This window comes from Diadema setosum, chromosome 1 (assembly GCF_964275005.1).
Source record: "Diadema setosum chromosome 1, eeDiaSeto1, whole genome shotgun sequence".
Lineage (NCBI taxonomy): Eukaryota > Metazoa > Echinodermata > Echinoidea > Diadematoida > Diadematidae > Diadema > Diadema setosum.
In genome coordinates, this window is record NC_092685.1 from 35831140 (window position 1) to 35858600 (window position 27461).

General features: G+C 37.9%; 2 protein-coding genes across 3 annotated transcripts in view; one reads left to right on the forward strand and one right to left on the reverse strand.

Moving 5' to 3' along the window:
- LOC140233453 (transient receptor potential cation channel subfamily M member 5-like) overlaps window positions 1-11449 on the forward strand; it is a 36044-nt gene extending 24595 nt beyond the window's left edge. Inside the window, exons 11-24 of the mRNA XM_072313604.1 lie at window positions 138-225; window positions 1137-1335; window positions 2337-2562; window positions 2964-3056; window positions 3408-3577; window positions 5182-5326; window positions 6906-7034; window positions 7458-7709; window positions 8292-8466; window positions 8903-9035; window positions 9277-9473; window positions 10153-10285; window positions 10762-10852; window positions 11180-11449. Of these exons, the coding sequence (XP_072169705.1) occupies window positions 138-225; window positions 1137-1335; window positions 2337-2562; window positions 2964-3056; window positions 3408-3577; window positions 5182-5326; window positions 6906-7034; window positions 7458-7709; window positions 8292-8466; window positions 8903-9035; window positions 9277-9473; window positions 10153-10285; window positions 10762-10852; window positions 11180-11449 (2301 nt within the window). The remainder of the gene's footprint in view (window positions 1-137; window positions 226-1136; window positions 1336-2336; window positions 2563-2963; window positions 3057-3407; window positions 3578-5181; window positions 5327-6905; window positions 7035-7457; window positions 7710-8291; window positions 8467-8902; window positions 9036-9276; window positions 9474-10152; window positions 10286-10761; window positions 10853-11179) is intronic.
- Window positions 11450-14200: 2751 nt separating this feature from the next.
- The window catches only part of LOC140235742 (uncharacterized), a 40821-nt gene continuing 27560 nt past the window's right edge, over window positions 14201-27461 (reverse strand). Inside the window, exons 23-28 of one of the 2 annotated variants that reach the window (XM_072315756.1) lie at window positions 27304-27418; window positions 25697-25780; window positions 24936-25046; window positions 18324-18545; window positions 17313-17482; window positions 14201-16317 (exon numbers count right to left, since the gene is read on the reverse strand). In XM_072315756.1, the coding sequence (XP_072171857.1) occupies window positions 16183-16317; window positions 17313-17482; window positions 18324-18545; window positions 24936-25046; window positions 25697-25780; window positions 27304-27418 (837 nt within the window). In that variant the 3' untranslated portion in view covers window positions 14201-16182. Of the gene's footprint in view, window positions 16318-17312; window positions 17483-18323; window positions 18546-24935; window positions 25047-25696; window positions 25781-27303; window positions 27419-27461 lie in introns of those variants that run through there. The other variant, XM_072315762.1, reaches the window with a different exon arrangement.

The window sequence follows — 27461 nt, forward strand, 5'->3', positions numbered from 1 at the left end:
GTACATGACACAAAAGCATTATATCACGAATCATTTTTTCACAGCATTTTCCTCTGTACTCCATCTTGTTGAAGATTTAGAAGTAAGAGTATTAAAGAATGATCTTTCATCTGTCATCCTAACTCCCTCTCTCACAGAATTACGGTCCGATCGAGCTCTCCGCAGTAGGGGCAGTCATCAAAGATCTAACCACCCACGCTTATGAGCCGCACTATCTTCGTCCAGGTCAGAACTTCCATTTTTCTGGTTGTCTGTTGTGCATGGATACCAAAGCATTATTAGGTTATATTTTGGTTCAAATGTCAATTCAAGTGATTACAGGCCTGTCGACATGCACACTTCGTCAATTTCACTTGCTTACACTATGAATAACTTTCCGTTTACACTCTATAGATGTATTGGGTGACATGCACTCTAAAAACACAAATGCTGAATTAGCATTTAAAAGGGCCGAGGAGTGACAACATTTTCAAAGTGTTGGTTTTCCTGCTAGATTCAACATTTAAAATGTTATCTTAAAAGTTGGATGCAACACTTCAAAAATGCTGTCAATCCTCGGCCCTTTTAAATGTTGATTCAACATTTGCGTTTTTAGAGTGTGGTCTCTTCAAGGGTACCTTCAAGATCACATCTGTATTGTGACCATGATTTAATTCGTGTATTAGTTTTAGTCGAATTTCACCAGATACCTTACTTGGCCATAAAAGTTAAAGTTTTTATGTCCGCTATCCAGGTTCGATAAAGTGGTGGAATTTTTAATATTCTTTTCCCATTACCACATCCATCATAGCTGTACCACATATTGACTAAATCACATATTTTTGATAATGCGTGTTGATAGACAGTACTGATATCTATATCACTGCAAACATCATGCAATAGTACTTAATAAAAAAAATACCGATTACATCTGATGACTAAGCATCCGAGGGAGCTGATTAGAATGAAACTAAAAGAACCTGTTACCTTTGTCTTTAATATATCATTCAACGTTGCGGTGATTTAAAGGCATAATAAATATGTACATGGGGGCCATATTCCAAGGTTTTAAAATCAATAACTGAACTTTTGATAACAAAGACTATATGGGTAAGATTAGATTTTTCCATTTTTGCCTCTTTCGTCAATAATGTCAGATTCACCACCGGTGCTGAGTCCCTGTCGCGAGCTGTTCCTCTGGGCAGTCCTGCAAGACCGCGTTGAGACCGCCCAGCTGTTCTGGGAAGAGGGTAAAGCGTGGATGGGTGGAGCACTCGTTGCTACCCGCATCATGCGATCCATGCACCATCTCGAGACGGAACCGCAGAAGTTGGCGGATCTTCAGGACCACTTGAGGTAAGATCAAGAGTCAAGAGTGACCGTAAAGCATATCCTCATGGTTACACTCATTGTTATCTATTCGTGGAGGTATTTAATGAGCTGAATCTATTGTTTTTAGCGTCCCTACAAATTGTTGTGCACTATGGACACAACAAAACCCTGTACCTTTGATAAAAAGTGTTTTATATAGAATATTAAGTTACCTATACAATGTTCTACTGGGCCCCATTTCATAAAAAGTTGATATGATAGCAACTCTTGCTGGAGTGGTAATTGTCATGGTAACGACAAGAATCCAGCTTCCTGATTGGCTGTTGCTATTGGAAGTTGCCATTCCAGCAAGAGTTGCTATCTTAACATCTTTTACGAAATGGGGCCCTGATCTCTCAGTCTCATTCCATTCATGAGTTTGTGTATCAAGGGAAATAGTGCAATACTGTAGCAATATCTTTGTCATTATTCTATGCAAATTAGATGAGTATGATCAGGATAAAAAGATAAACTTTTTGTGAACATAATCATATAAACATTTTCAAAATCTTCAAGCTCACAAGGAAAATGGTAGAGGCGCATGTTGAAATTTCAAAGTGACCTGTTTTTTTTATGTTTTTCATTAATTTTAGAATTTATGCATACGTTACTTTCATACAAGAGTCGACCATAGTACTAGTACTTCAAGTGGATCTGAACGCAGAAACGCACAAATAAAAACAAACTACCTCACCGATCACATTTTTGTTCCTGATAATTTGATTATAATGATCATGATGATGATGATAATGATAATAAAAAATAATTATAATTATAATAATGATAATAACAATCATCATGATAATAATGATAATGATACCGGTAATTACATTCATTATAATCACCATTGTTATTATTATTATTGTTATTTTTTTCATTGTCATTATTATCATCATCATCATCATCATCATTACTTTTATTATTATTATTATTGTAACCATTACTTATCGTCAGTACTATTGTTCTCGTCACTACGATGGCTGCAGAACCTACGAGAAACTGGCACTAGGAGTCCTCGACGACTGCTACCGGGAGGACCGTCGGAGGACTTCCCTGCTCCTCATCCGTGAGATGCCGGAGTGGGGCAACGTGTCCTGTCTGTGTCTGGCCGCTGCAGCCCATGACAAACATTTCATCGCCCACCCAGCAGTGCAGAACGTGCTCAATGACCTGTGGATGGGAAGAATATCTCGACAAAATGGTCTCCTCAAGGTCTGTTCTCATCCAATCCTACAATGTGATTGGCTTACTGCTTGCCCATTGTTTTGAGCAATGGATTTATTATGTTCAACTGCGTCTTTCATATGATCACTATCATTGAATGACTGAGTGCTGTTTCTTTTTCAACTGAATGTTACACGACTTTCGCTCATTGCTGCTTTCAAACTGCAGTCTTCACCTCTTGTAAATCATCTGTTTCGTGATGTAAAGCAATTACCAAAATTACTTGTGACAAACTTTTTGAATGGAAAGTATTCAAATCACTATGATTCAAAAGAGACTTGTGCATAACATGTTTCTAATCATTATTGTTTTTAATGTCGCTTTTGTTGACTTAATCTTGAATGATAAGCCTGAGAAAAATGCCATTATGACTCTTTATTTACCGACAGACGTGGCTGGCTACATTCTTTCCTCCATTCGCCCTCACTGGAATCCGGTTTGTTGACGAGGAAAAAGACAGGCAGTACAGCGTGACGCTACAGGTACATTCTTCGAGTACAGTAATGAATTCACAATGTACTGATTTTTCCTAAAACAGAAACTTCTGCGAATACTGGATCTTTATCGCCTACTGCAGGTCACTTCAATGTTTTGAAGCTGTTTTTTTTTCAAGTGACCAATTTAACCTTGTTGCGCCGTATCTTGAATAATTAAACAAACGCAACCTATTCATAGTTACCACTCAGAGTTCTGATTATTACGCAGTTACATGTATGAGTAATTCCATATTTCAGCATATTATCCACTTAATGGTTGTATTAACATATACGAACCGTACCGATGTATCTTCCAAGTGCATTGCGCTTACGATAGTTGTAAACTTTGTTTTGTAGACGAAAGCATCGAAGTCGAGAGCCTGTGGTCGATTTAATTTCGATGAGGATGACGACGAGGATGCTAGCCAGATGAATCGAGCGAGACGGGACTCAATAATCAGCGACTCGGGAAGCGTCGTCTTCAATTCGGTGACATTCACGCCCAACAGTCCGGCGCCCAATTTTACGTGAGCTTTAAACTTAGTGTATTCCCTATCTTTTTTTTTTTCTTCTCAACACCATCTGAGTAACAAGTATCAATGTGGTGATGGCAGCAGGTGTGGTTAAAGCACAAAGCAGTAGTAACATTAGTGGCAGTAGTAGTAGTAATGTAGTAGTAGTGATTGTGGCGGTAGTCATGGTGTTGGTGATGTGGTGGTAGTAGTAGCGGCGGTAGTGTAGTCGTAACAGAGGTAATAGCGGTACACATAGCGATACTAGGCCGCCTAGCGTAGTAGAAGTAGTAGTAGTAGTCGTAGTAGTAGTAGTAGTAGTAGTAGTAGTAGTAGTAGTAATAGTAGTAGTAGCAGTAGTATAGTAGTAGCAGCAGGTAGTAGTAGTTTATAGTAGTATAGTAATATAGTAGTAGTAGTAGTAGTAGTAGTAGTAGTAGTAGTAGTAGTAGTAGTAGTATTGTGGTAGCAGCAGGTAGTAGTAGTAGTAGTAGTAGTATAGTAGTAGTAGTATAGTAGTAGTAGCAGTAGTAGTAGCAGTGGTAGCAGTAATAGCCGTAATATATAGTTGTAATAGTATTATTAATGAGTGTAGAAAATATTAATACACTGCCTTGTACTTCTTGAAATGTTGCCCACTGTTATCTTTATCTTCATTGCTACTTTTGTTATGTTCATCATCACCATCATCAGTAACAGTAAGTATTAGTGTTTGCTGTCGTGAAATTGGGCTGCAAAAACAAACAAACAAACAAACAAACAAACAAACAAACAAACAGATATCTTCTTAATCTCCGATCTTCAGCTTTTGTTGTGTAAATCTATCATAAACAATACGATATTTTGTCTGTCTTCCATTCATGATCCTGTAACATGTAAACTAATATGGCATGTCGTTTTACAAGTGTGAATGACTATATTCTCAATCCACATAATCTATTATATTTTGCTGGATTAGTTGCCTGGATTGTATGGAGTTCACCCTTGCCATGAATATGTCACAAAGCGATGTTCAATAATCGTCCCACGAATGTCATGCTATGGAAATATGTGATTTAACCCTCACTAGGCCGGGCTGTTTAGGTACATTTGTGTCATGGGAAAAATTTTAAAGTATTTGATTGTTATATGAATTTCGTATGTATTTCGATGTTTTTTGGACTTTATATTTTTCATTGTTTTTTCGATGAAATTTGTCCCGGACATTGTTCCGAACAGGAAAATATTATGTTATCAATTGATTTTAATCAATAAAACTCCAAAATAATCATGCTTTTATGAACATTGCCTGTAAGTACAGTTTGCATTCAAATTGTACACGAATTCACGTTTTTGAGCAATTTTTGGTCTGACATACATGTACATAATTATGCGCAACTTCGGAACCGCGCACCCGGGCATCGCAAATTCGGTGTCAAAAGATGCGGGAGACTCGAAAGAAAAAAAGTCATGAACATCGAAGCGATAGCTTTTCGCGATAGCGATACATCGCGGAACGTCGGGGGGGGGGGGGGGGGGGGCGGCTAGGGTTAGCCCCCCCCCCCCCCCGGTCTAGTTAGGGTTAAGACATGGGATTTATTTCTATATATTTTTATATCTTGATATCTGTCTTTGCGAAGCCTGCTACCTCTAGATGACATCTTCAAACACAAGACGGTCAACATGGACGCCTTCGTCCGACAGGAGGAGAATAACAGGGTTCCCCTCACTAAACGCATCCCGCTCTTCCTTAGCGCTCCCGCCATCAACTTCAGATACTACGTGGTATGTTGTCTCTTTTCACGGTGAAGTCTCATTTAATTCGTGATGATTGCGAAAAAAAAAATATGGAAACATGAATGTGAAAGTCATGCTTTGATCAACTTGAAGTTGGACTACATTTCCCGCGCTGCAACAACAACAAAATATGCCGTGGCGGGATTGCGATTTTTTTTTTGTGTGTGTGTGTGTTTTTTTTTTTTTGAGTGTGTTTTTGTTTTTGTTTTGTAATAATAATAATAATACATAATACATACAATTTCTATAGCGCCGTTCTCCACTTTGATTAAATGCTCAAGGCGCTTTACAATTATTGTACATCAAAGCAAACAGACTGAAGATACAAGTACATCACCGTAATAGAAGATGAAGAAGCAGAAGACATGAAAGTCTGTCTTCAAAAGACACTGGTCTTCAAAATGCACTGCTAAACAAATAGGATTTTAAATTACTCCTGAAAGATGTTATAGAGCCTGAGTCTTTCAGCTCACGAGGAAGTGAATTCCACAGTGTTGGTCCAGCGTGAGCGAAAGCTCGTTCCCCCCAAGATTTCCTAGAAAACGGAATATGTAAGAGACCTGAAGTTGAGGATCGAAGAGTTCGTGAAGGTTGGTATTGACGAAACAAACAAACATTGTAATCAGGAGCTGTTCCCTCAATAACGTGATAAACCAAAAGAAGTATCTTAAACCGAATACGCTCCTGTACAGGCAACCAATGAAGACTCTTCAGGATAGGTGTGATATGACTGCGTTTACTTGACAAAGAAACAATACGTGCAGCGGCATTTTGTAGCTTTTGTAATTGGGCAATTTGCGAGTTTGGTAGATTGAAAAACAAACCATTACCGAAATCAAGGCGTGAAGAAATAAGTGCATGAACAAGTTTTTCCGTGGCAGAGCGAGTCAAATACTTGCGAATAAAACCAATATTGCGCAATTGATAACGGACTGATTTAGAAATGTTGGTGATTTGATCAGACAAAGCCATGTGAGAGTCAAACACAACACCCAGATTGTGACATGACTTTGACAGAGGAATATCATTACCTACAATCGAAATACAATTAATATCCAACTTATTCAAGTGAGATTTAGAACCAAAAAGGATAAATTCACACTTGCTGTGGTTTAGAGATGAGTTAGACCTCATCCAAGCATCAATATCAGTGATGCAATTTTCTAGACAGCGCAGTGCATAAGATGCTTGGATTTGATGTGGTGGAAAAGATACAAAAACTTGTATATCGTCTGCATATAGATGATACCGAACAGAATGCCTTTGTAAACAAAGAAGCGCTTTTGAAACGGAGTAACATTGACAATAGAGTATGAAATAGTCGTTTACGAGACTACTGCATAAAGTAGTTATTGCTGATTTATTACAAAAAAAAAAACTTTCAAAACAAGTTGCTACACCTAGAACAAACCGAAGATAATATATGTTTAAAACTCTCACAAGCAGTGAATGGCATACGATGTAAGATCAGAGACACTACCAATTAAATACGATAATGCCGATATTGCTAATAGAAGAAGTCTATGGTATGTTTTAGGTTGTTTTCTTTTTCATGCACGTGTCGCAGATGTCCCATCTGGTGTTCCTGGTCTTGTTTAGCTACGTAATCCTGTGTGACTTCCACCCAGAGCCTTCACTGTCCGAGTACGTACTCATCGGCTGGGTCTGTACGCTCATTATAGAGACCCTCAGACAGGTGAGAACACTGTTCAGACGAAAGGCACAAAACGGGTCTATGTGTGTGCGTGTGTCTGTGCTCAGACACAAGACTTGAGATCTTATTGCTATTGAGTATCACTTTTGTATGGAAAGAGTGATGTTGCTGCAATTTAAATATGACCATTGTATTCGTCTTCATTCTTCACCTACTCTCTTTCCTTTTGCCATAAGGCAAACATATTCATTATGAAACTTCATGAACTCGCGCATTGTTTTTCCCCCATTTTTGCGGTGCTTTGTGACACTCGTATACAGTCGCCCATAATAAGGTACTCCTCCATTATGAGGGCGTATTCAGATTGAGGCCTCGTTGCTGGTTCATTGATTGTGAATTATCTTATGCACGTTTCAATTTTGTTACTTCTTTTTTGTTTTTGTTTTGTTTATCCGGCGGAAATAGATGATTTCGATCGGGGGATTCTTCAACTGCCGCAAGTTCTTTCACTCGTGGCTGCGCAATTACTACTACTTGGTGGACACGCTCACGATGGTCCTATTTTCAGCCGGCACCGTTCTCCGTCACTTTCCAGGATACCTGGAGGCGGCGCGCATCTTGCACTCGTTGACTCTCATTCTGTTCTACATCCGCCTCCTCCACATCTTCTCCGTCAACAAGCACCTCGGGCCAAAACTCATCATGATCATGAAAATGGTAATGATAAAGTGGCAGCCGTCACTATTTTAATGTAATTGAGTCGGTCAACATGGATTTCCCAAAGCCCCAAAGGAAAATTCTGGTAACGAAAAGGTATTTTGGAAAAAAAAAGGAAGAAAACAAAACAAAATAAAACAAAAACGCCTGTCCGGTGATCAGGGGGTCGTTGGTTCGAATCCAGCCTGAGTATGTATGCCCATGATTTTTATCATGGCTACTAATAAAACACCGTAGGGCAATTTGTCAATCAGTTGCATAAAACAAAAAACAAAACATTTACCATGGGAAGTTTATTCTTAAGGACTCAAATCTAATTTCATCATAACTGACGCCCTAATAGTATAGGATTTTAAAGCCTGCATTCCACTCCCCCGTTCCCCGACAAAACAAAGAGAACAAGAAAGATAGGAGTGATACTTTATTTCGGTGCCATTTCGGACATGGGATGCTGTTGTTATATAGTCTAGTGATTATTCTTCGTGGTGGTGGTCGTATACTTGGCATAGTGGTAGTAGTGGTGTTTAGCTTTGTTTCTACAAATGGCAGCTTCTATTCCTGCGTGTTGAATATCGTTTACAGATCAACGACTTGCTGGTGTTTATCTGTATTCTGATGGTATTCCTCGTGGCTTACGGTATCGCCGTCCAGGCCGTCCTCTTCCCCCACGTCACCGACCCGGCAGAGCTGCTTCGGGGCATCTTCTACTACTCCTACTTTCAGATCTACGGAGAGCTTTTCCTCGAGGAGATCGCAGGTAAGGGACGCGGGTAGACAGGTGAATTTAAGAAAGTAAGTGAATAGATAAATGGAAAGATGGATATGGAAAGGCAGATAGACAGACCTATAGAAAAGATTTATTGATACAAGACAGGCAAACAGATCAAAAGCGGGGCATTGCATTTTGTGAAGTACAAGGACTGGCAAGTGTTGTAATGTGCGTTACAGCTGCAGTTTCTAGCTTCAGCACTATTTTAGATAATTATGTTCTCTATAGATTATTTATTGTAAGATACCAACATCTCATAGTAAAAAAACAAAACAAAACAGTAATCTTTGACGTGATTTCAGTCACAACCATCACTAGTCTTCAATGTGTCATCCAAAGTCTGCGATTTGGACTGTGCTTTATGCTTTGTCTATCAAAACGCACCCATATAAGGAAGATTTGCTGTTGTTCATGTACATGAAAGGTGATAACTGCTCGAATGATGACCCCAGGATGCCGCCCTGCCCAGCCAACAGCACGTTTGGTGTCATCATCCTAGCGGTCTATCTGTTCATCAGCAACGTTATGCTGCTCAACCTTCTCATTGCCATGCTCAAGTAAGTATTCGAAGCGTTGCCGCTTCAATTACCATCGATAGGTCGTAATAAGGTTAGAAACACAGATATACACTTTTAGCTTATCTGCATGTATTATCTTTTGGCCAATAATATCATGACCTTTCCAAGCGGGAAAATAGGACAAAGGGAGGAAAGCTATCTTGATCGTTTACAGGATCACTCGTTCCCAAAAAGGAAACCACCATCACCGCTATCAACACTTGTTCCCGTTCATTTGCAGCTACACATTTGCCCAGGTTCAGGAGAACACGGACGTGGTGTGGAAATACCAGCGGTACTCACTAATCAAGGACTACTACAACCGACCCGTCTTGGCCCCGCCTTTCATCATCATCAGTCACTTCCTCATCTTCTGCAGCTTCATCCTCCGATGCTGGTGCGGATGCTGTGACCGCTTCGCTGTCTCAAGGAGTCTCAGTGAGTCTCTTGACAGTCACACCAAGGCACTGGGCCTTGTGAATAAATACCCATTCACTAAAAGATGCTATGGATGTCCCTATAAAAGTCTATATTGACGATATAATGATACAGGCAAGCCACTGTCTGCCTGTCTGTCTCCGCATGAAAGAAAGACTGTCACGGGGTAGGACTAGACCACCGTCCTTAAGGTTCAGGGTTAACTATATCATGTCTGCAGAGGTCAAGTTGTATTCACCTTTAAGTACAGACGCGACGAACAGATTGCGATATGCTCCAAGGTTGTAACAATATTCGTGGAAGCAAACATAAATAAGCATAATGCATTCAGTTATTTTATGAAGAGATACAATGTATGTCTTTAGAAGACTTTTCTCATGAAACCAAACAGTGCCGGGAAGACAGTGCTAAAATTTCTAGAATGATGATTCATCACAAAGTGGAATCGCTGTTAATGATAAAAGGCGATTGTCATATATTCCAGATTTTCTAGGGATTCCGGTCCTAGATTCATGCTCAAAGAGCAGTAAAACTTCCTCCCACACACGCACGCATATATATATATATATATATATATATATATATATATATATATATATATATATATATATATTTACTTCTGTAGTACATGTACCACTGTAGCAGTAGGTCCTACAGACCGTTCTTTATGTCCTCACAGGGAGAAAGCTGCCCGGTGATCTGATAGCCGAGATTACGACATGGGAGAAAATACGAGGGGAGCATTACGTCACAAAGACCAGTAAAAAAAAGGACGTGGGCCTAGCTGACAGGATGTCATCCATTGAACAAAAGTAAAGCCTACTGATGCTCTCTTCATCTTGATCACTTAATTGACCAAACAGTGAAATGAGCTAGTTTACTGCACATGCTTGTCTAAAAATTGTGTAGTTACTTGATAGTAACTACAGTGTACTTAGTTTTAAACGTTCGCCTTGTTTAGAAAAAGTTATCATCAATCTAGGAAGTATGCGATATCGCAGAGTGCATGATGATATTCAAACAAACCAGTCGTTTAACATGTGCAATATCATTAAGGAATTTACATAAAATGATTTACATTCTATTCCATCATCCTGATATTAAAACACACATCAAAAGATAAAAAGTCATCAAATGATATTCAACAGTGTAACATTCACATCACTTGAAAATACTGCGTTTATGGTATACAAACGTTCTTTCATATTGTCCATAAATGTTTGCAGGTGAAAAAAAAAAACTTCATGCAGTGTACGTATCATCATTTTTTTTTTCAATCTTCTTGCAGACTTTCAGAATTGACCCAAAAATCGACATCAACCAGTAACCCAGATTTGACGTCAAAGCTAAAGGAGCGATTAGATAACATTGAAGGGCAGGTAAGGGACATTTTTTTTTCTGCAACCGAACAGTGTAGCTACGATCACTCAAGATCAGTTTTCAGGACCATGTTGTAAAGTATTGGTCACTGATGATGATATTAAAACTCAAACTTCAATTTCCGTGCATCTGTTAATAATTATAGATATAATAGATAAGTAAATATTAATATCTATGATGTGCATTCAAGTTCATTATCAATTGAAGTCTTAAATCCTCACTAAGTTATGTTGCTTACTGCTACAAAATGTCTTGAAACACATCGAAATTGCTTTAATGATGATAAATTGAAAATCAATGATATTCCTATATCTTAAAACCATCAGATGCTAGAAATGAAAGACCTCCTACTCAAAACTCTCTCGGCTGTGACCAAGGCAGACGTTGCGACATTAGGCCATACTGTACCGAGTCTGAAGCCAGTGGATACCATAAATGCTGACGAATCCGAACAGGCTATGAAAGAGTCCTTGGAGATTCCCAAAACCCATACGAGTACCTCATCATCACCCAGCAAAAGTAGCGCTGACGAGCCGGGTACTGAACTGGACGAGGGAGAGTCTCTACTCGATGTGGATGCAGCTACTCTCAGTTAACGCCAAAATAGATGATACGACTCCATAAGACATGGAGTCTTTTGTAGGGTAGAGTTGCCTTATTTGTTTGTTTGTTTGCTTGTTTTTTTGATGTGTGGAAAAGTGTCTGAAACCCAAGTGCCATGTACCAAGTGGACTTTCCTTTCCACACACAGCAAAAATGAAAGCAGACATGCCATAATCGGATGCAGGAATTGCAGACCTGTAGTAGCTCAGTTGATTTAACCACTAACTAGCAATCACAAGGTATTTGATTCAAGTCCCCAACTGCAATGGTCGTGCCCCTTGGAAAGGCACTCTAAATATCCTCAATGTCTAGTCCCTCGGGACTTAAAACCGGTGGTCGTTATGAAGAGAGCGATTGCTTCATTCCTTGGCCGCCATGTAAAACAACCTAGTAACTAACTCAATTATAAATGTGAGCACTGAAATAAGGTGACATTAGAACTATGTCAATACAAAGAGTCCAACTGAATGAGTGGGTGAAATGTCGCATAATAATTTCATTGGAATCTGCATCATTCTGCATGCTATGCGGTTTGCAACAGGAAGCATACAACGTATTTCTATGCTTTTGCATTGTGCTAGTCTTCCCATCCTAATACACATACTTATACATAAAACTTGATCATAGTACAGATCAGGTAACCTCTTCCTGTTCTTGTTGCAAATCTTATCTAATTTGATGTTGACTGTGGATAAAGGCTACCCTTGCATGCAATATTGAGTGGCACATATATCAGACATTCTAAATAAAGAGAATCTCACGTGAAAACTAATCTGTTGCTGCTGAGATACTGTGTTTATACATTCCCGTAGGAAATTCAGCTGGCATGAGCAACGCCTGATTACTTGATAAAACCAGTGGGAGAAAATAGAAGAATATGCATGATATAGCCATATCGAATACGGAATCGCTCTGGATGAAAGTAGAACATGGTAACATGCATATTATTGTTGGTATTGCATGTATACAGAAAACCAGGTGGAAAAGTTGATGATTCATCAAATGAGTTCAGATAGAAACAAGTGCATCATTCTTGGCGATTTCAACATCAATTTACTTTCGGAAGATGACAAAACTAGTGAGTATATATCAATGATGGAATGCTATGGTATGGAACAACTTATTAAAACACCTATACGAATAGCTAGATATAGTAGCTCTTTGATTGACCATATTTCTTCAAATATCAGTTTGTGTCAAATTTCAGCTGAAACCATATTAGCTGAAATGTCAGATAACTTACCTGTTTTTGCTCTGTTTGAGTGTTATTTCCAAAAAAAAAGAAGAAACAAACAAGATTGACACCTCATGCCTCCTAAAAAAAAGGTTCTGCAGTTATGCAAGCTATTCTCCAGTAGCATTAGGGAATGATTTAGATCGTATTTCATGGGAAAATGTTTATGACTGTACTGATGTAAATGATGCGTACGATTCATTTCTTTTGATCTTATTGAGTCTTTGTGACAAACACATTCCCTTCAAAACACAAAAAATAAGAAAACATCGTGTGAAGAAGCCATGGATTACACCTGCAATAGCAAAATCAATTTCTAAAGAGTATATAAATTGCATAAGCAGGTACTTGCGTCTCAACACATTATCAATTTAATTGTGAAATACAAATGCTACAGAAATACCTTAACAAAGGTTTTATGGAAAGCAAAGTCGATGCATTATTATGAGCTTTTTGATGGAAATAAGGATATACCGAAAACGTATAGTCCTAAGGGGGAACACTTACAAAGTTTTTGCTCTCCTGGTTAACTAATACTACACCATGTACATGCATTTGTAACAATGTAGCGTCCTTCCAGAACTACATGTATTCAAATGATGTCGGCTGAAAAGAAATATGCTGACTTTCAAGTGAACCAACAATAAAAGAATTTAAAACTTTACTTTCTTTGTAATCCAATGTGTACCACTACATACATGTAGATATGAAGTTTGTTCATTTTGTAGCACAAGTAGTTAATTGCCTCATATATTTTTTATGTTCTTGCACCGTGTAATACGGCAGAGTTGGTATGTGAAAGGTCAGGATGCCACTCATATTGATTCTTTACTCTGACACAGTTATAGTGTATATTCTATATACATTTATACATGCATTATGTATGAAATATATAGATATGTGTATGTATACATGTACAATTTATTTAATGACTGCCTGTGTAGAGCCCAAGGAGGTATATCTGTTTTATCTGTACTGTGAGCCATTATCATGACCAGGAGGGTTTCACTCTGGGAAACGTTTGTGACTGAACAGTAATTCAGGAAACTGAAAATATGTAGAAATCCATTCACTGCCCTTCTTCAAGCCCAAGTTTACTAGTGTCTGTGTGGTAGAGTAGGACAGACCATAGCTTTTGCCATTACTTTACTTCACCTCATTTTATTTACCAAGTATTCACTGAGTCACTGAGGATTAACCATTCAATGTAAATTGTATATTGCAGAGCTTTATTTTATATATTTAGCATCCTATTAAAGAAATATATAGTGAATTTGAAATACATCTCTTCTAGAGAAAACATTGGTGTCATGTGATATTGGTTTGAAAAGAAAATTATTTTTGTCCAATATGCAAGAGAATAAAATGAATGAATTACAGACATTTCCATAGTTTGGAAGGGTTTGGTTTTCTTAGGTTGGAGTAAGCAGCTGCTGGGTAGACTGACTTTAACAAGAGACTTTACGGTTAAATGACGAAACAAAGTGAAAAATACAAAACAAGATTCTATTCATGATGATCATTTTAATGTGTTCATGAATCATTTTCCTTTTCATGATTTGTTCTACAGGCAACAGCTACAGAAGACAAATACCAGTACAAAACACTGATTGTTCTTTTCTCTTACAGTATTGCCAGAGTGAATGAATTATGCCACACAATTAATACTGTAACAGACTGGAAAAATGTGGGATGCATAAATAAAAGTCTACTCATTGAAAACATAGAGAAACCAGAAATGGCTGTCCACCCAGGGTCCATCATGTATGAAGGTAACCCTGGGGTGCTCCCCTACTGACACTGTAAGAGCTCCTCGAATGAATAGTGGACCATTTGTGTAGTTGAGAAAAAAACAAACAAACATGAAACATAAATTCAGGCACCTCTGCAGTGCCATATTTTACAAGCACATGTGCATAAACCAAATCACTTATTTTTGCCAATCAAAGTGTAAAGATTTCATGGCAGCTTACGCTGAAATAAACTGACCGAATCAAGAAAAATTATCAATTTCGACAGTAAAGGATTTTGAGGAACAAAATTTTATTCATCAAGTTATCAATATCTGACCTATATTTTCATCTTGTATTCAAATTAAAATAATTCAAGTTTCAAAGCTTTATTTCATGTCAAAATACCACCACAAATGAGATTCTAAATGTAAACCTTCGCAGCCTGAGCGTTCTGGCTGGTCGCAGATAGTACATGGATTTGGGATGCGCTCTGAAAATAAGCCAACATTTCCAATATCAAGAAGATAACAATTAGGCTGTCTGAGTACAGATATTTGTACCCTTCACAGCTTGGTGTTATGCATTCACATATAAGATCAGAAACATTACCTTTTAGTTCTGAAACTGCTCCAATTATTATGGACAGCCCATATATGGCACTGCCATTTACAAATGACTGGCAAAGACAAAGCTTGACAGGTTCAAAAAGATTTAATGGCTTTATAACCATTATCCAGAGCATTTGACAAATTTCACTAGTGGAAACTTGCAGAATATTGTCAGCTGCAGAAACTTTAATACGCCCCCTTGAACCTTACATCCAAGTATGCCTTGTTTAATCTTGTTATGTATACATACTGTCAAGTCATGGGCATGCCAATTGGAAGCATGCCAGGGATGGCATAAGCTCTTCCTAACTGGGCCACAGGTGGTTAGATTGAATCTGTAATGCTATGTTAACACCATGTTTCTGGTGGCCAGGCCCTGATTGCCTGAAATGAAGTTCTCACTGGGTAGGTGGAATGCTCTCCTTTTTGTCTACCTCCATATTCTAGTCTTGTTTGTTTCCAGTCCTCACTTCAGTGAACATGTAGCTATCCGGTTAGGCTAGGCTACACACTTCTTTCCTTTGCATTCTACTATGGACTGTTTCCAAGTTTTGTTTCAGCTTATTCAATGTTGGCACGTTTTGTTACGTTCATACCGTTTTACTACAGTATACTATGTTTCTCATCAGCACTGTGACTGCCTTGGCAATTTTTTTGATGGTTTAAAAATCAGACACAGCATCCACAGCAATCATGACCTGTTACGTTTGCCTATCCTGTCTCCCAACCTTGTCTAAGTCTATCCCATTCTGTCCATAGTGGTCTGAGACGCGACTGCTGTGGCCACGGGGAACATAATGTAAACGTACGTAGGATTGCATAAAAATGGTGATCACCACAGCATTTGACCCTCTTTCTTGCTTCATCCTGTGACTGTTAGCTGTACTGACAATGAAGAAGTGCCTCGCATTACTTCCATGACTCTCATACATTATTCAAGATGCAGAAAAATAGGACAAAGAATAGAACCATACAGCACCATCAGAATGTGACCTTACAGGCCAAGTAAAGATTAAGAGAACTATGTATATACATGTACCATCATGCTCCACATTTCAGTAACACAAGTAAGAAACAACAACAGGAAGAAAAAAAGAATATTGCCTATTCAGGGAAAATACTAATAATTTCTAAATTAGATATACAGTGTACTAGCACACACATGATGAGAGTTCTAGTCTGTAGTCCCAGCTATTTCCCCAGAATCCGGCACATTCATAACCCCCAGGTCCTTTGGCTCTGAATTCTGGTCCAGTGATGACATAGTCTGGAACCATATTAGAAAACTGAAATAGAACCATACAAGAATGAAATGTCTTAATTTCCGTACAGGATACCATAAATTACTGAATATGTCAAATGAACGATGAAGTAATTGGTAGAACTGGGCCCCATTTCATAAAAAGTTGATATGATAACAACTCTTGCTGGAATGGCAAGTGTCATGGTAATGACAAGAATGCAGCTTCCTGATTGGCTGTTGCTATGGGAAGTTGTCATTCCAGCAAGAGTTGACATCCTAACATCTTTTATGAAACGGGGCCCAGAAAGGCTTTGATAATGTGTGTCTGGGAGCAAGAGAATAATATGTATATTGATCATTCATGAATTTGTTGTTCTCCTGAGAGACCAGGATTCCGTATGACAGCCAAGCGCCTACACATAATTCAAACTGAAATGTTTATTACAGCAAATTGTTCTTTGACGGCGACAATGCAATTCAAGTTCCCCAGTCAATATACAACACCCAGCATACAACCTGATACAGTGGATGATTAGTGCCAAGTGAATGTTCAAAGGTTTTTTATATCAAATGCAGATTGTTCCTTTAGACTTTCCTCTCTTTCTTCCCCCATCACACTTTTTGACCACACTCATCCTAGGGTGTTAGAAAACGATTAGTAATTATCTCATCAAAGCATTGTCATTCCATGCTCACAAACTAACTCAAGCTGCATGAAATAGCAAATATCAATGTCACAATCATACATGATTACTTAGTCTAGTGTTAAAATGCCTGCATAATAATGAGTACTGTATAAGCTGTTATTTTCGCAAGGGTTTAATTTTTGTGAATTTCATGAATCCCAGTTGAATGGCTAATTTAACAATACACCAAAATGTCACCATGTGCTTTGGTAATAGTGTGCTTATGAAGGCCTCCGTGTAAATTTGCGAAAGCAACATCTCGCGAAAATTTCTGTGGCCTCCTCTTTCGTGAAAATATCTGTATGCAAAAGTAACAGCATATACAGTATCACAGAAGAAAAGGATTACTCACAGGGGATCTTGTCATTGGAGGTATAGTGGGGCTAGCTAGTCTCATGATGTCCACTAGCCCCTGAAGAGAGTTGCCCATGAGAGCAAGGACCAGTCTCCCACTTTGGTGAGGGGCGAGAAAGAGGGCCCCAGTCAGTGGATCTGAGAAACGACACCTTCCAAGCAGCAGACCTGTGCATGAAACAAAACAAGATTAGCCATTGCTCTACTATTCTTAGTCTATGTTCAGGTAAAGGTAAAAACTTCCCATACACAACTTGTCACTAGTGAAGAAAAAAAGAAAAAGAAAAATGTATCCATGGACCTCCCTAAAGTGAAATCAGAAATCAAGTTGAAATTCATTACAACAAATATAATTATGAACATTTGAACTAATGATTTATGAAACTTGTAACATATTTGCATTCCCTAGCTGAATTTGTAATTACTTGTATTAAATTTTGTGTGTGTGTGTGTGTTTCAGCTACATTCTCTGATGTGCTCTCTTAACCCATTGAGGACAGACTGATTTTGGAAAATTTAATTGGAGACTTAGAGATCAGCTGTTTGATTGATGTAAACTCAAGAATGAAGACTGATTTTTTTTTTTTTTTTTCTGGCATGGGGATTGCTACTAAAAGGACCCATCATCGTGCCATTTTAATCATCCATCGAGACAACAATCCTATTAATCAAAATAATGTTAAGCCAGTAGGTCCATTCTTGGACCAACACTTCTTCAAGAAGGTATTGAAAAGACACTGAACTCTAACTTACAAAGTCAGATATTGCTTTTTTAAGAGCTTCAAAAATAAAATATTGGAAATTGAGAAAGTACACGTATTGAGTTTCATTTGGGTCCTTCTCCATGTACAGATATATATAAAAAAAGGTTATGCTAACTTGCAGCTATTACCATAACATCTGTTACAAAATATTAAGTTATCTCTAGTGTTATCGGGTTGCTGTCACTGTAACTGCTGTTATTAGTTCTAATTGGTGAAAATTGTTTTAGCAAGGGCTTGGATCTTACCATCTTCATTAGTGCTAATGGGAACTTTGTCAAGGAACTGCTCTGCCCATAAATTCTCTGCTGGCCCGCCTACTATAATGAGGTTATGCAATGCAGCAACATCATCTTGTAGGGCAGAATCTTCCATCACCATAGCAACGGCATCAGATGTCAGGAAGAAGAGGTTGGCTAGATATACAGCGAGGTGGAGAATGGTAGCTTTGGTCTCTTTGTTCTTGGTTCCTGGATGGGAAAGAAGGAGATCCAGCAAAGATATCCATGAGAATCTTTTAAAAGGTATTGTCATGAAAGTACAAGCTAAAATTTTCATGTACAGATATTTCCGCGAATTGCTACTCGACAGACATTATATATGTTGTTGATTTTGCAGTAGTTGAAGGGTTTAGTAATCGTTACTTCAACTTTCACAAAATAAATAAGAATGAGTGACAAGCAACAATGCCAGGACTAAATACTTTTATTTGCTGATTCCGTGTACAAACAGGTACAGTTTGTTGTGTGTTCTGCACTTGAAGTACCACACTGTACTAACATGCTATTATGCCACTGAGGAATCGCTACATCATTGGCTCACACAACATGCTACGTAGATCTCAGAGTAGTAACTTGTAGACCATAATCTAGTGCTGGTATATGGCCTTATTGTTTCCTTTATGATATTTTTGCACATTGTTGTTTTTGCTGGTTTTTATATTCCCTTGTTGTAATTTTCACAGTTCACAGGTGGCTCCCAAAATTAGTGAAAATTTCAGCTCAAACAGTTAGTACATACTTACAATGAGGGGCTTTAATTGGACAAAAAAATCCTAAGAGGTGTAATGAGTTTCCTAACTGCTGTTTGTTTGACATATGTGATGCGCTCCGTCGGAATGAGTCAAAAGTCGCAAAAAATGAAATCGTAGTTATGCCTATATGTGAATTATACAGACTCTAAGCTTTACACTGATATATAATACAACTCATTTCCACATCCCTGTGGATCATAAAAACGAATATTAACAACGCTTATGATGTCAGTCCATTTTCTAAATAACGGAGAAAATCGCTCTCAAAGTTCAGGCTATGTTCAAGCTCACGACCTGTTTCTTTCACGGGACGAAACAATACAACAGTCCTGCTTAGCGACGGCGTTTACGCTCCATCGCACGCACTACCATATAAGGCGATAGCTTGAGTGTGTAAGATAATTAACCAATCGCAGGAGAGGTCTATCATTAACGATTCTGACCAATACGGCAGCCCGAATGTAAACTTCGGTGCGTTTGTGTCCGTGCCGCTGCCGCCGCATGAATGAGTCGGTACGCGTTGTGTGTCGGCTGCGGTGTAGTTTCCCGCAAGTTTTGAACTCACAAATAGGAAACAGTAGAAAGAAAAAAAGGCACGCAATGCGTATTACGAGAAGCGTCTTTTAGTGAGGGCGTTGATCGCTTCCATTCTCCTCCCATGTTGTTGTCAATGGAAACGTTTAGCAAGTACCAATAGCTAAATAGAACCTGTGAACCCATTGTAGGTGGGAGTTCAAAAGACAGCATCGGTAGAGAAAATCAATGAAGTTAATTAATGATAGTCGTCTTTTGAGATCGTGTTCTTTGCATGTACTAAAAACCCTCATTATATGCACATGGTCGTAATGTTGCAGAGCATCAAAGACTGCTTTCGCGTCTGTTCTGCTGCAGCTGTATACAGTCATAACATTCTGAATTCCCGCCATATTAGGCATTCCTTTACAGACGTTGCGTCCACAGTAATTATCGCTTATCACACTTGCCAATGCTGCACATACTATACGTATCAGAAGCAAAGGTTGATGTAGGCCTGACAGCTTCACGTTGGGTTTATATGATTGTATCATAAATATACTTCTTATTCTCGGTCACTTTTGTAATACCATAGCATATAAAGAACCATTAACTTAATGTTTTTTACATCACATTTACAGTTACAATCTTTCTGCATTTGAGATAGATAATTATACTGACAAATATTCGGAATTAATACTTAGGCCTTCCTCATTTCGTTTTGTATTCACAAACCTTACTAAAATAAAAATTATTGCTTGATTACTTTCGGGTAAAGGAACCACCGGAAAAGGAACCGCATTTGATTTTCTTGTTAACGAACATAAGCTAATAGCGAACCATATTTCACTGTGTGATTAACGAACCTTCAGAACAATCAATTGTATTACCCCCCCCCAAAAAAAAAAAGCATTTCAATGTCATGCGTTGTCAATAGTGATAAAAGGCCCGTTTTTATTTCGTAGTGTGTCTCAGTTCTCCTGTGTTTATTTTTAAGGATGAGCCTGTCTTTATGATTGCGATTGATGTTCAACTATTTCTTTCCCGCAAGCTTGAAAAGGAAGAAGCTAAAATTGAGGCAAGGAGACGAGTTTTCTTCCATGAGATACAATCATTAAGACATACATTTATTCCCGAAAGTTGTGTGATTGCTTATGCGCTAAAGAATTATGTCCATTACAGTCATGTATCAGGCACTATACAAAACGGTTGAAATGTGCTGAAAGTCGAACTTCGGGTTTTTTTTTTTCTATTTCCATTTAAAGCGGGGATAGACTAGAAATTAGTCTGTCTATACTGGCAGGAGACATTAGTTTTCCAGTACATACTCCGCATTTAAACAGTCGCCATATTTTCGTGGTCAGAATCAGATAATGGACACGTGATATATTATAAAAATGAAAATACAAAACAACGAACATGTCATATGTACAAACATTATGAATTTATACTTACCTGTAATATTCTGCATTAGAAACAAGCACGCCAATTAAATAATTTAATAGAATTTATAGAACACACTGTACACAGCGATATCATGCATGGCAGATCAAATCAAGATCAATTGGTGAGAAAGCTAAATGAAGTTAAAAAGTTGACTTCTTTACGTTTCTCTTTCAATTTATGAAAACAGAATTACATTGTATATCTATTGAAGCGGATTGTCTCTGTTGCGAACGATCGTCATACATGTATATAGCATTGTTAGTCTTCTGAGCAAATCCGAAATCCTAAATACTTTAATTTTTGCTTGATAATGTAATAACCCTTATAACTTTATGAAGGACTCGCAAGTTCAAAGTTTCAAACCGTATACTAAAACATTACATTGTACACAATGTATTTTAATGCGTTGTGGCATAGTGGATAAGACTCCCGACTCCCGATCGGAGGACCCGAGTTCGAATCCCGCCCAGTGCTTACGTCCTTGGACAAGATGATTTTACCCACTGTGTCCCTCTCGACCCAGGTGTATAAATGGGTACCTAGCAACGCTAGGGTAATAATGATAGCAGGGCCCTCTGGTAGAGCAGTGGCAACACTGAAGAGGTTACCCTGGGTAACTAAGACATTATTATTATTATTATCATTATTATATTGTGCGTTAGCATGTTAATAGCATCAATCTGCCTTTTATTTTCCGTACGTAAAGCGCACAGAAACGTAACCAAACGTTACCAAATACAGTGGAATGCATTGTACGGTGTGGTATTATCATTAGAAGTATATCCCATTAATTTTTACTTTTATTTGCTTGAAGCAGTAGTCAAACCATGTGTCATTTTCGTAGCGACATCACTTAGGAATTAGAATGTATGAAGATAATCGTTATTTAATCATTTTGCGCTATCATTATAGCATTTACATTTTCCAACTGTTTTTGACAGGATTATGTTACTGTGGATGATGGTTACGATTACGAATGTTGGTTATGAATTCAAAAGACTGGTTCATTAATCGAACTATAAAGGTAATAGCCGTTTTTAAAGTAGTTCGGTACAAGTTCAAAACGCAATCAAAGTCATCGTCATAGGGGGAACTGATAGCTCTAGAAAACTTGTTTAGGCCAGTAAAGATTGCCGTATGCAATCTTTGTAGAAAGTTTTGACTTAGGCCATCTTTTGAGTATTTTGAGAAATTATATAAAGAGCTATTTGTTTTGATTATGTTTAGAATTAGTTTGAACTATGAGAAGAAAAAGGCGCGGTTACCTCAACAATGTCGTAGTGCGATTAGACATGATGGGTAAAGTGGATTCATGACTTGTTCACTTATCCTTACTGAATTGATGATCACTTCTGTAAACCATCAGTTAAGTCTTGTAGATGATACCTCTGTAATCGTAGTCAAAATTCTTTTGAGCGATGAGACGAAAACCAACAAACAAAATGCCATGTATCATCGCTCGAGTTTCCAACATTTGGCGTCACCCGACCATTAATAAGTGCCGAATCAAATGGAATATTATATTGTGTGATAGCAGACTGTGTTACGGTTTTTAAATATTGCGAGCAATTGTTAAAAAAAAAGAAAGAGAAAATGAGGCAAAGTTCAAGAAATTCGAAAAAGCATGTAAATGCAGGCGATCACGTTTAATAGTCAAAGTAAGAGATTACAATCGGCCATGCGGTTGTATATGATTGCCTTATTTACATGTCTGATTTTTGTAAACTATGTTATATTCAAATTTAAGTTCCCTTCCCTCCTTGATAAAGTTGTGTTGGGTTTTCGCTAAAGGCATTTATTAGGAAACGCTATAAAAAAAAACGACAACAAATGCCTACTATACATCGAGAGATGACCTATACATACATGAAACACAAAAATTCTGTACGTTCTGATATAATGCAACTGTTTGTTTGTTTGTTTGTTTTGAATTACCATGGTCTTTGTCGGGGTAAAGATGAAGAAAAATAGTAGAGTGTATCACTCTCAAATCCGGATTATTGCGATAAGTGTGTATTCCCGCCCTTTCTATACAGGTAAACGATTTAAGCTTGGTATGCTTTTATAAAAGATTGGTGTCACGCAGAAGAACTGATTCCGCGATCGCTTTTAACCTTTCATAAAATTCACGTTTTAAGATAGTAACGATAACTTGTAAGAGATAAAGTAAGTAAGCGTCCCTGACTGTGGTTCTGAACACAAAAGGGGACTGAAAAATTCTTTTACAAATTAGCAGACATAATGCCGATCCTCCAACACTGTTGCTCCATTACAGTATGTCACTGATTCTGCTATCAATGGCGAAGAAAGAATACTGGTTGCGTGATTATCCACCCCTTGATAGCAGGAAGTTTACCTTTTATTGTTCAAGGCTTCGTTGATGCGGGGTTTACTCGGATAAAAGGCGTGAACAGTGTCGCCCGAGTTCTTTCATTCGAATCCTCACAATACACAATTCAATAGGCAATTAGCGCTGCTACTTCGCAAAGCTGTTAGCTAAATTCTTTGTAGACTTGACCTCTCACATGTCAGCTACACGTCATACACGACAAACAGCTATCATTACAAACATTCTGATAAAAAAAAAATGAAGAAGCACACTATTGAGTAGCGACACAGCTTTCTGTCACTTTCTCAAATAGGTCTTACTTCTAAAAAATACACAGATGACAAGAGTCAGAATATCCTCCAAAAGGAACACGAGCTATTTGGGCATAATAATAATGTTTGTCTTCCGATTTCTCTCCATGCCGTCATGGCCCAAACAATCATAAGTAAATAGGGCAATACTTTTTATTAACCAGGGAAATAATATTACGCATTACATACATTTGGCTAATTATCACACGAATTGTCGACTTTATAAAAACGAGAATAATTGACAACTTAGGCCCTACTATATCTCCAAAGATGAACTTTAAACAGCAAGTCACATACCAGGGAACGAAAGTTATAATCATTTGAATGAATTCATTAATGAGGCCAATAACCGTTGTAAAAGTACACACACGCATCACTAGAGAGGTTTCAAGTTCGATATGTGATCATTTTAGCTCATTGATAAAGTATCAGATATTTTGCGTGATCGTCGTAGGAATAAAATTTTTCAGCGCCATTTGTGCGTCACATCAATCACCACTTCATGAAATGTGGTGCATGTATCAAACGCAACTCGCTGGTCATGCAATAAATAGCCTTGGTCAGCTCACTGTTATTGCGTAATTCTAAAGCCCTCGCCGCCGCCACCGCACGCACCATGCTTTGTTTTGTCTTCAATGGGGTCAAGAGCAATGCTTCATTAGCATACGCCCTAGCAACGGAGGCGGAGTCTCGATCGGGCGAGAACAATAGGTGCGAAACGCAACGCAAAGGCGAGCATTCGAAAAAAATGTAACCGAAAAAAATGGTCTCAGAAAAACTGTGATTTGGGACACTTGTACTCATTTTTACACGCTGAAATTTTCTGTACAAATAGATAAAACATCAAGGAATCAAAATCCGTCATAAAAAAATTTCGACCCGAGCAGTGCTTCCCCTTCATTTTCGGCTCATTACGGGAAAACTCCCTGTGCGACTTATGACTCATTTTGTGGGAGCGTCACACATATATTACACTCCTACATTATGTTGACACACACACACACACTAGATGCAGAGCTTCACAAATATCAGATGACAAGTTGTCCTGTCTTTCATACAATCTATACTCATCTGCAATTTAAAAATAAATGTGCAGGAACATTACACTCAGTGCAATAAGTTCTAATGGATCGTAACTTTAATTGTTGTTACAAACTATTGTAGAAAAGGTGCAATCAATATTTATCACAACACAGCAGTGAAATGTCAGCACAGTTGCTTGGTGTACCTGTGACAATGATGAATTTGCTTTCTGCAATCCTTCTTGCTGGCCCATAATTCACTGGACTCCGCTGTCTGTCATCCATCATGATGTTGTCATGGCAAACTTTCCAAACTCCTTTGAAATACATACAACAGTGACAGGAAAAAACATTAAAAAAATAATTCTATCAGGCAGGAATACAGGAATTATTGCTCAATAACTCGCACACAATAAAGAACTCGAGGTAAATTCAGTAGTCCCGATTTTCCACTACTGACAGTAGTATTTAGCTGGTCTCTGTAAAGTACATTAACAATGAGGTACCAGTTATTTTGAAGTACATTGTGTAAATTCAGCAGACTGAATGACATCATTATAACATGGTCTTCCTGTAGTAATCACAAGTGCAAAATATGTGATGCTGATATCTTAGCCTCACAAAGCAGCTTCCATTGACCTACACACATATTTGCTATCATAAAGCCCCTTTTATGACACAAAGTAAAAAGGAAAATAATGCTCCTTCACAATAATGTTACTTGCTAATTTATAAAAGAACAAAGATTTCTAATGACACTCATATACGCAAACCAATGGGGAGTGTTGAGTTATCAGCTAATATGCATTTGTGGATGCCACCAATATCACTTGGATGGAAACATATAATACTTCATGATTCAACAACTTTCTGTTTGTAGATGTAAAGTTTTATTCTGTTTGTGTGAATGTATTCAATTTGCCAAACTTGCCTTGAACATGGTGTGAAATCAATTCACACTTCATACCTTGCTCTGTGAGACAGAATTGAACAGCATTCTCCTCTTCTGTGAAGAATATACCAATATCATCTTCAGAAAATTCAATTCCATCTACCTGGAGAACGATACATGGACGCATTATGGTTTGATTCTCTAAAGGCTTTCATAAGAGACTATTTTCAGAATAAGTAAGGAAGTTGCAACAGTTTAAATGTGGGTAAACCCTCTACCATGGCATCCAAAGGGACCTCAAATGTAGCCATTTTGTGATGGTCATATCACTGTGGCATAATGTTAGATTTTGATATTTTAAATTGATATCCCTTAGTCTCAAATTTATCTACAAAGTCAACTTTTATATAGATTTGGTGGATTTGAAGAAACTGAACAATTTTCTTTTTCTTTTTTTTTTGGTGCAGAATCACAAAGAACAAAATATGTTTTTCAAGACAGCATGACATCAATTACATTTCCCTTATCAACAAATGAGGATTTTTCTAAGTGCAAAGAATATGACCATGCTGATTACTTAGCAGTATCCATTCAGAGCTCTGGTGGCTGAATTCACGACATTCACTTGACAAGTACTGTGTTTTTTGAAACCAGTATTTGCTATTAACCAGTTTATGACTTTTAGTGTCACTTCTTTCATAACATCTAGTAAAGTTCTCTATGGGTATCTTTTCTTCAAAACAACTGTGTATGGTTGGGTTGACTTGATTGGTTAAAACAAATCTAGCATTCCACAATGACATATGGTATGAAATATTCACCTGCCCCAAAAAAGCCATTGATCAATGAACAATTGATATTTGATGCATGTTGTGTCTTTGTCCAAAACCTTGATGAATAGTAATTCAACTACATTATTGTAATCATTATATGTATAAAGGGTATTCAAACAATGCCACAGCTCCTCACAACTAAGACCAGGTCATCAAGTCCTTTCAAATTAACAGAAGTACTTTCTTCCTCCCAACTCCCTTCACAATAAACCAAGAGCACAATAGTATGAAACATGACACTGAAGTAGCATTACAAAAGACAGGATCAGATCTGCCTGTTAAAGTATGGAAGACAATATGGAACCAGTGGGCAAAGGCTGTTGCTATAGTATCTGCAATTGGCTACAGAGTCATATGTATCTAAACATGTTTCATCTCACAATGAATTATTTGTAATAAAGTCGTACCCTTGGCTTTATGCCAATACATCTGGACTATAAACTGACTTGAAAATGGAAACATATTTAAAGGGGATGGCTAGTAACCGATCAGTGGAAATCAGTGGGAATGCTGAGGGATGATTGTTCCAATCCTTGTGGGATTCATTTAAGAGTACATTATATATCTACTATTGTGTGAAAATTATTTGCTTCAGAACGATCTCATATTCAAGTAATGTGCAGATTAATGCCCCGTCACTGACTAGGCACGCTAACCTGGAAACATTAAACTGCACATTACTTGCATATGAGACCATTCTGAAGCCAATAATTTTCACACAACAATAGATATATAATGTACTCTTAAATGAATCCCACAAGGATTGGAACAATCATCCTCCAGCATTTCCACTGTGATTCCCACTGATCAGTTACTAGCCATCCCCTTCAAAGTGGTATAGGACCAAACCTACCAGAATTTTGTTGACTTGTTTCCATTGATAAGGAACATATTGGAGATCTCTGAGAAGAAAACGGGCAACATTTTTTGTTCTAAGCTCTGCACTCTCTTCAGTCAAGTCCATCTGCAGTTCAGACAAAGCAAAACATACTACATCATTTGTTTTA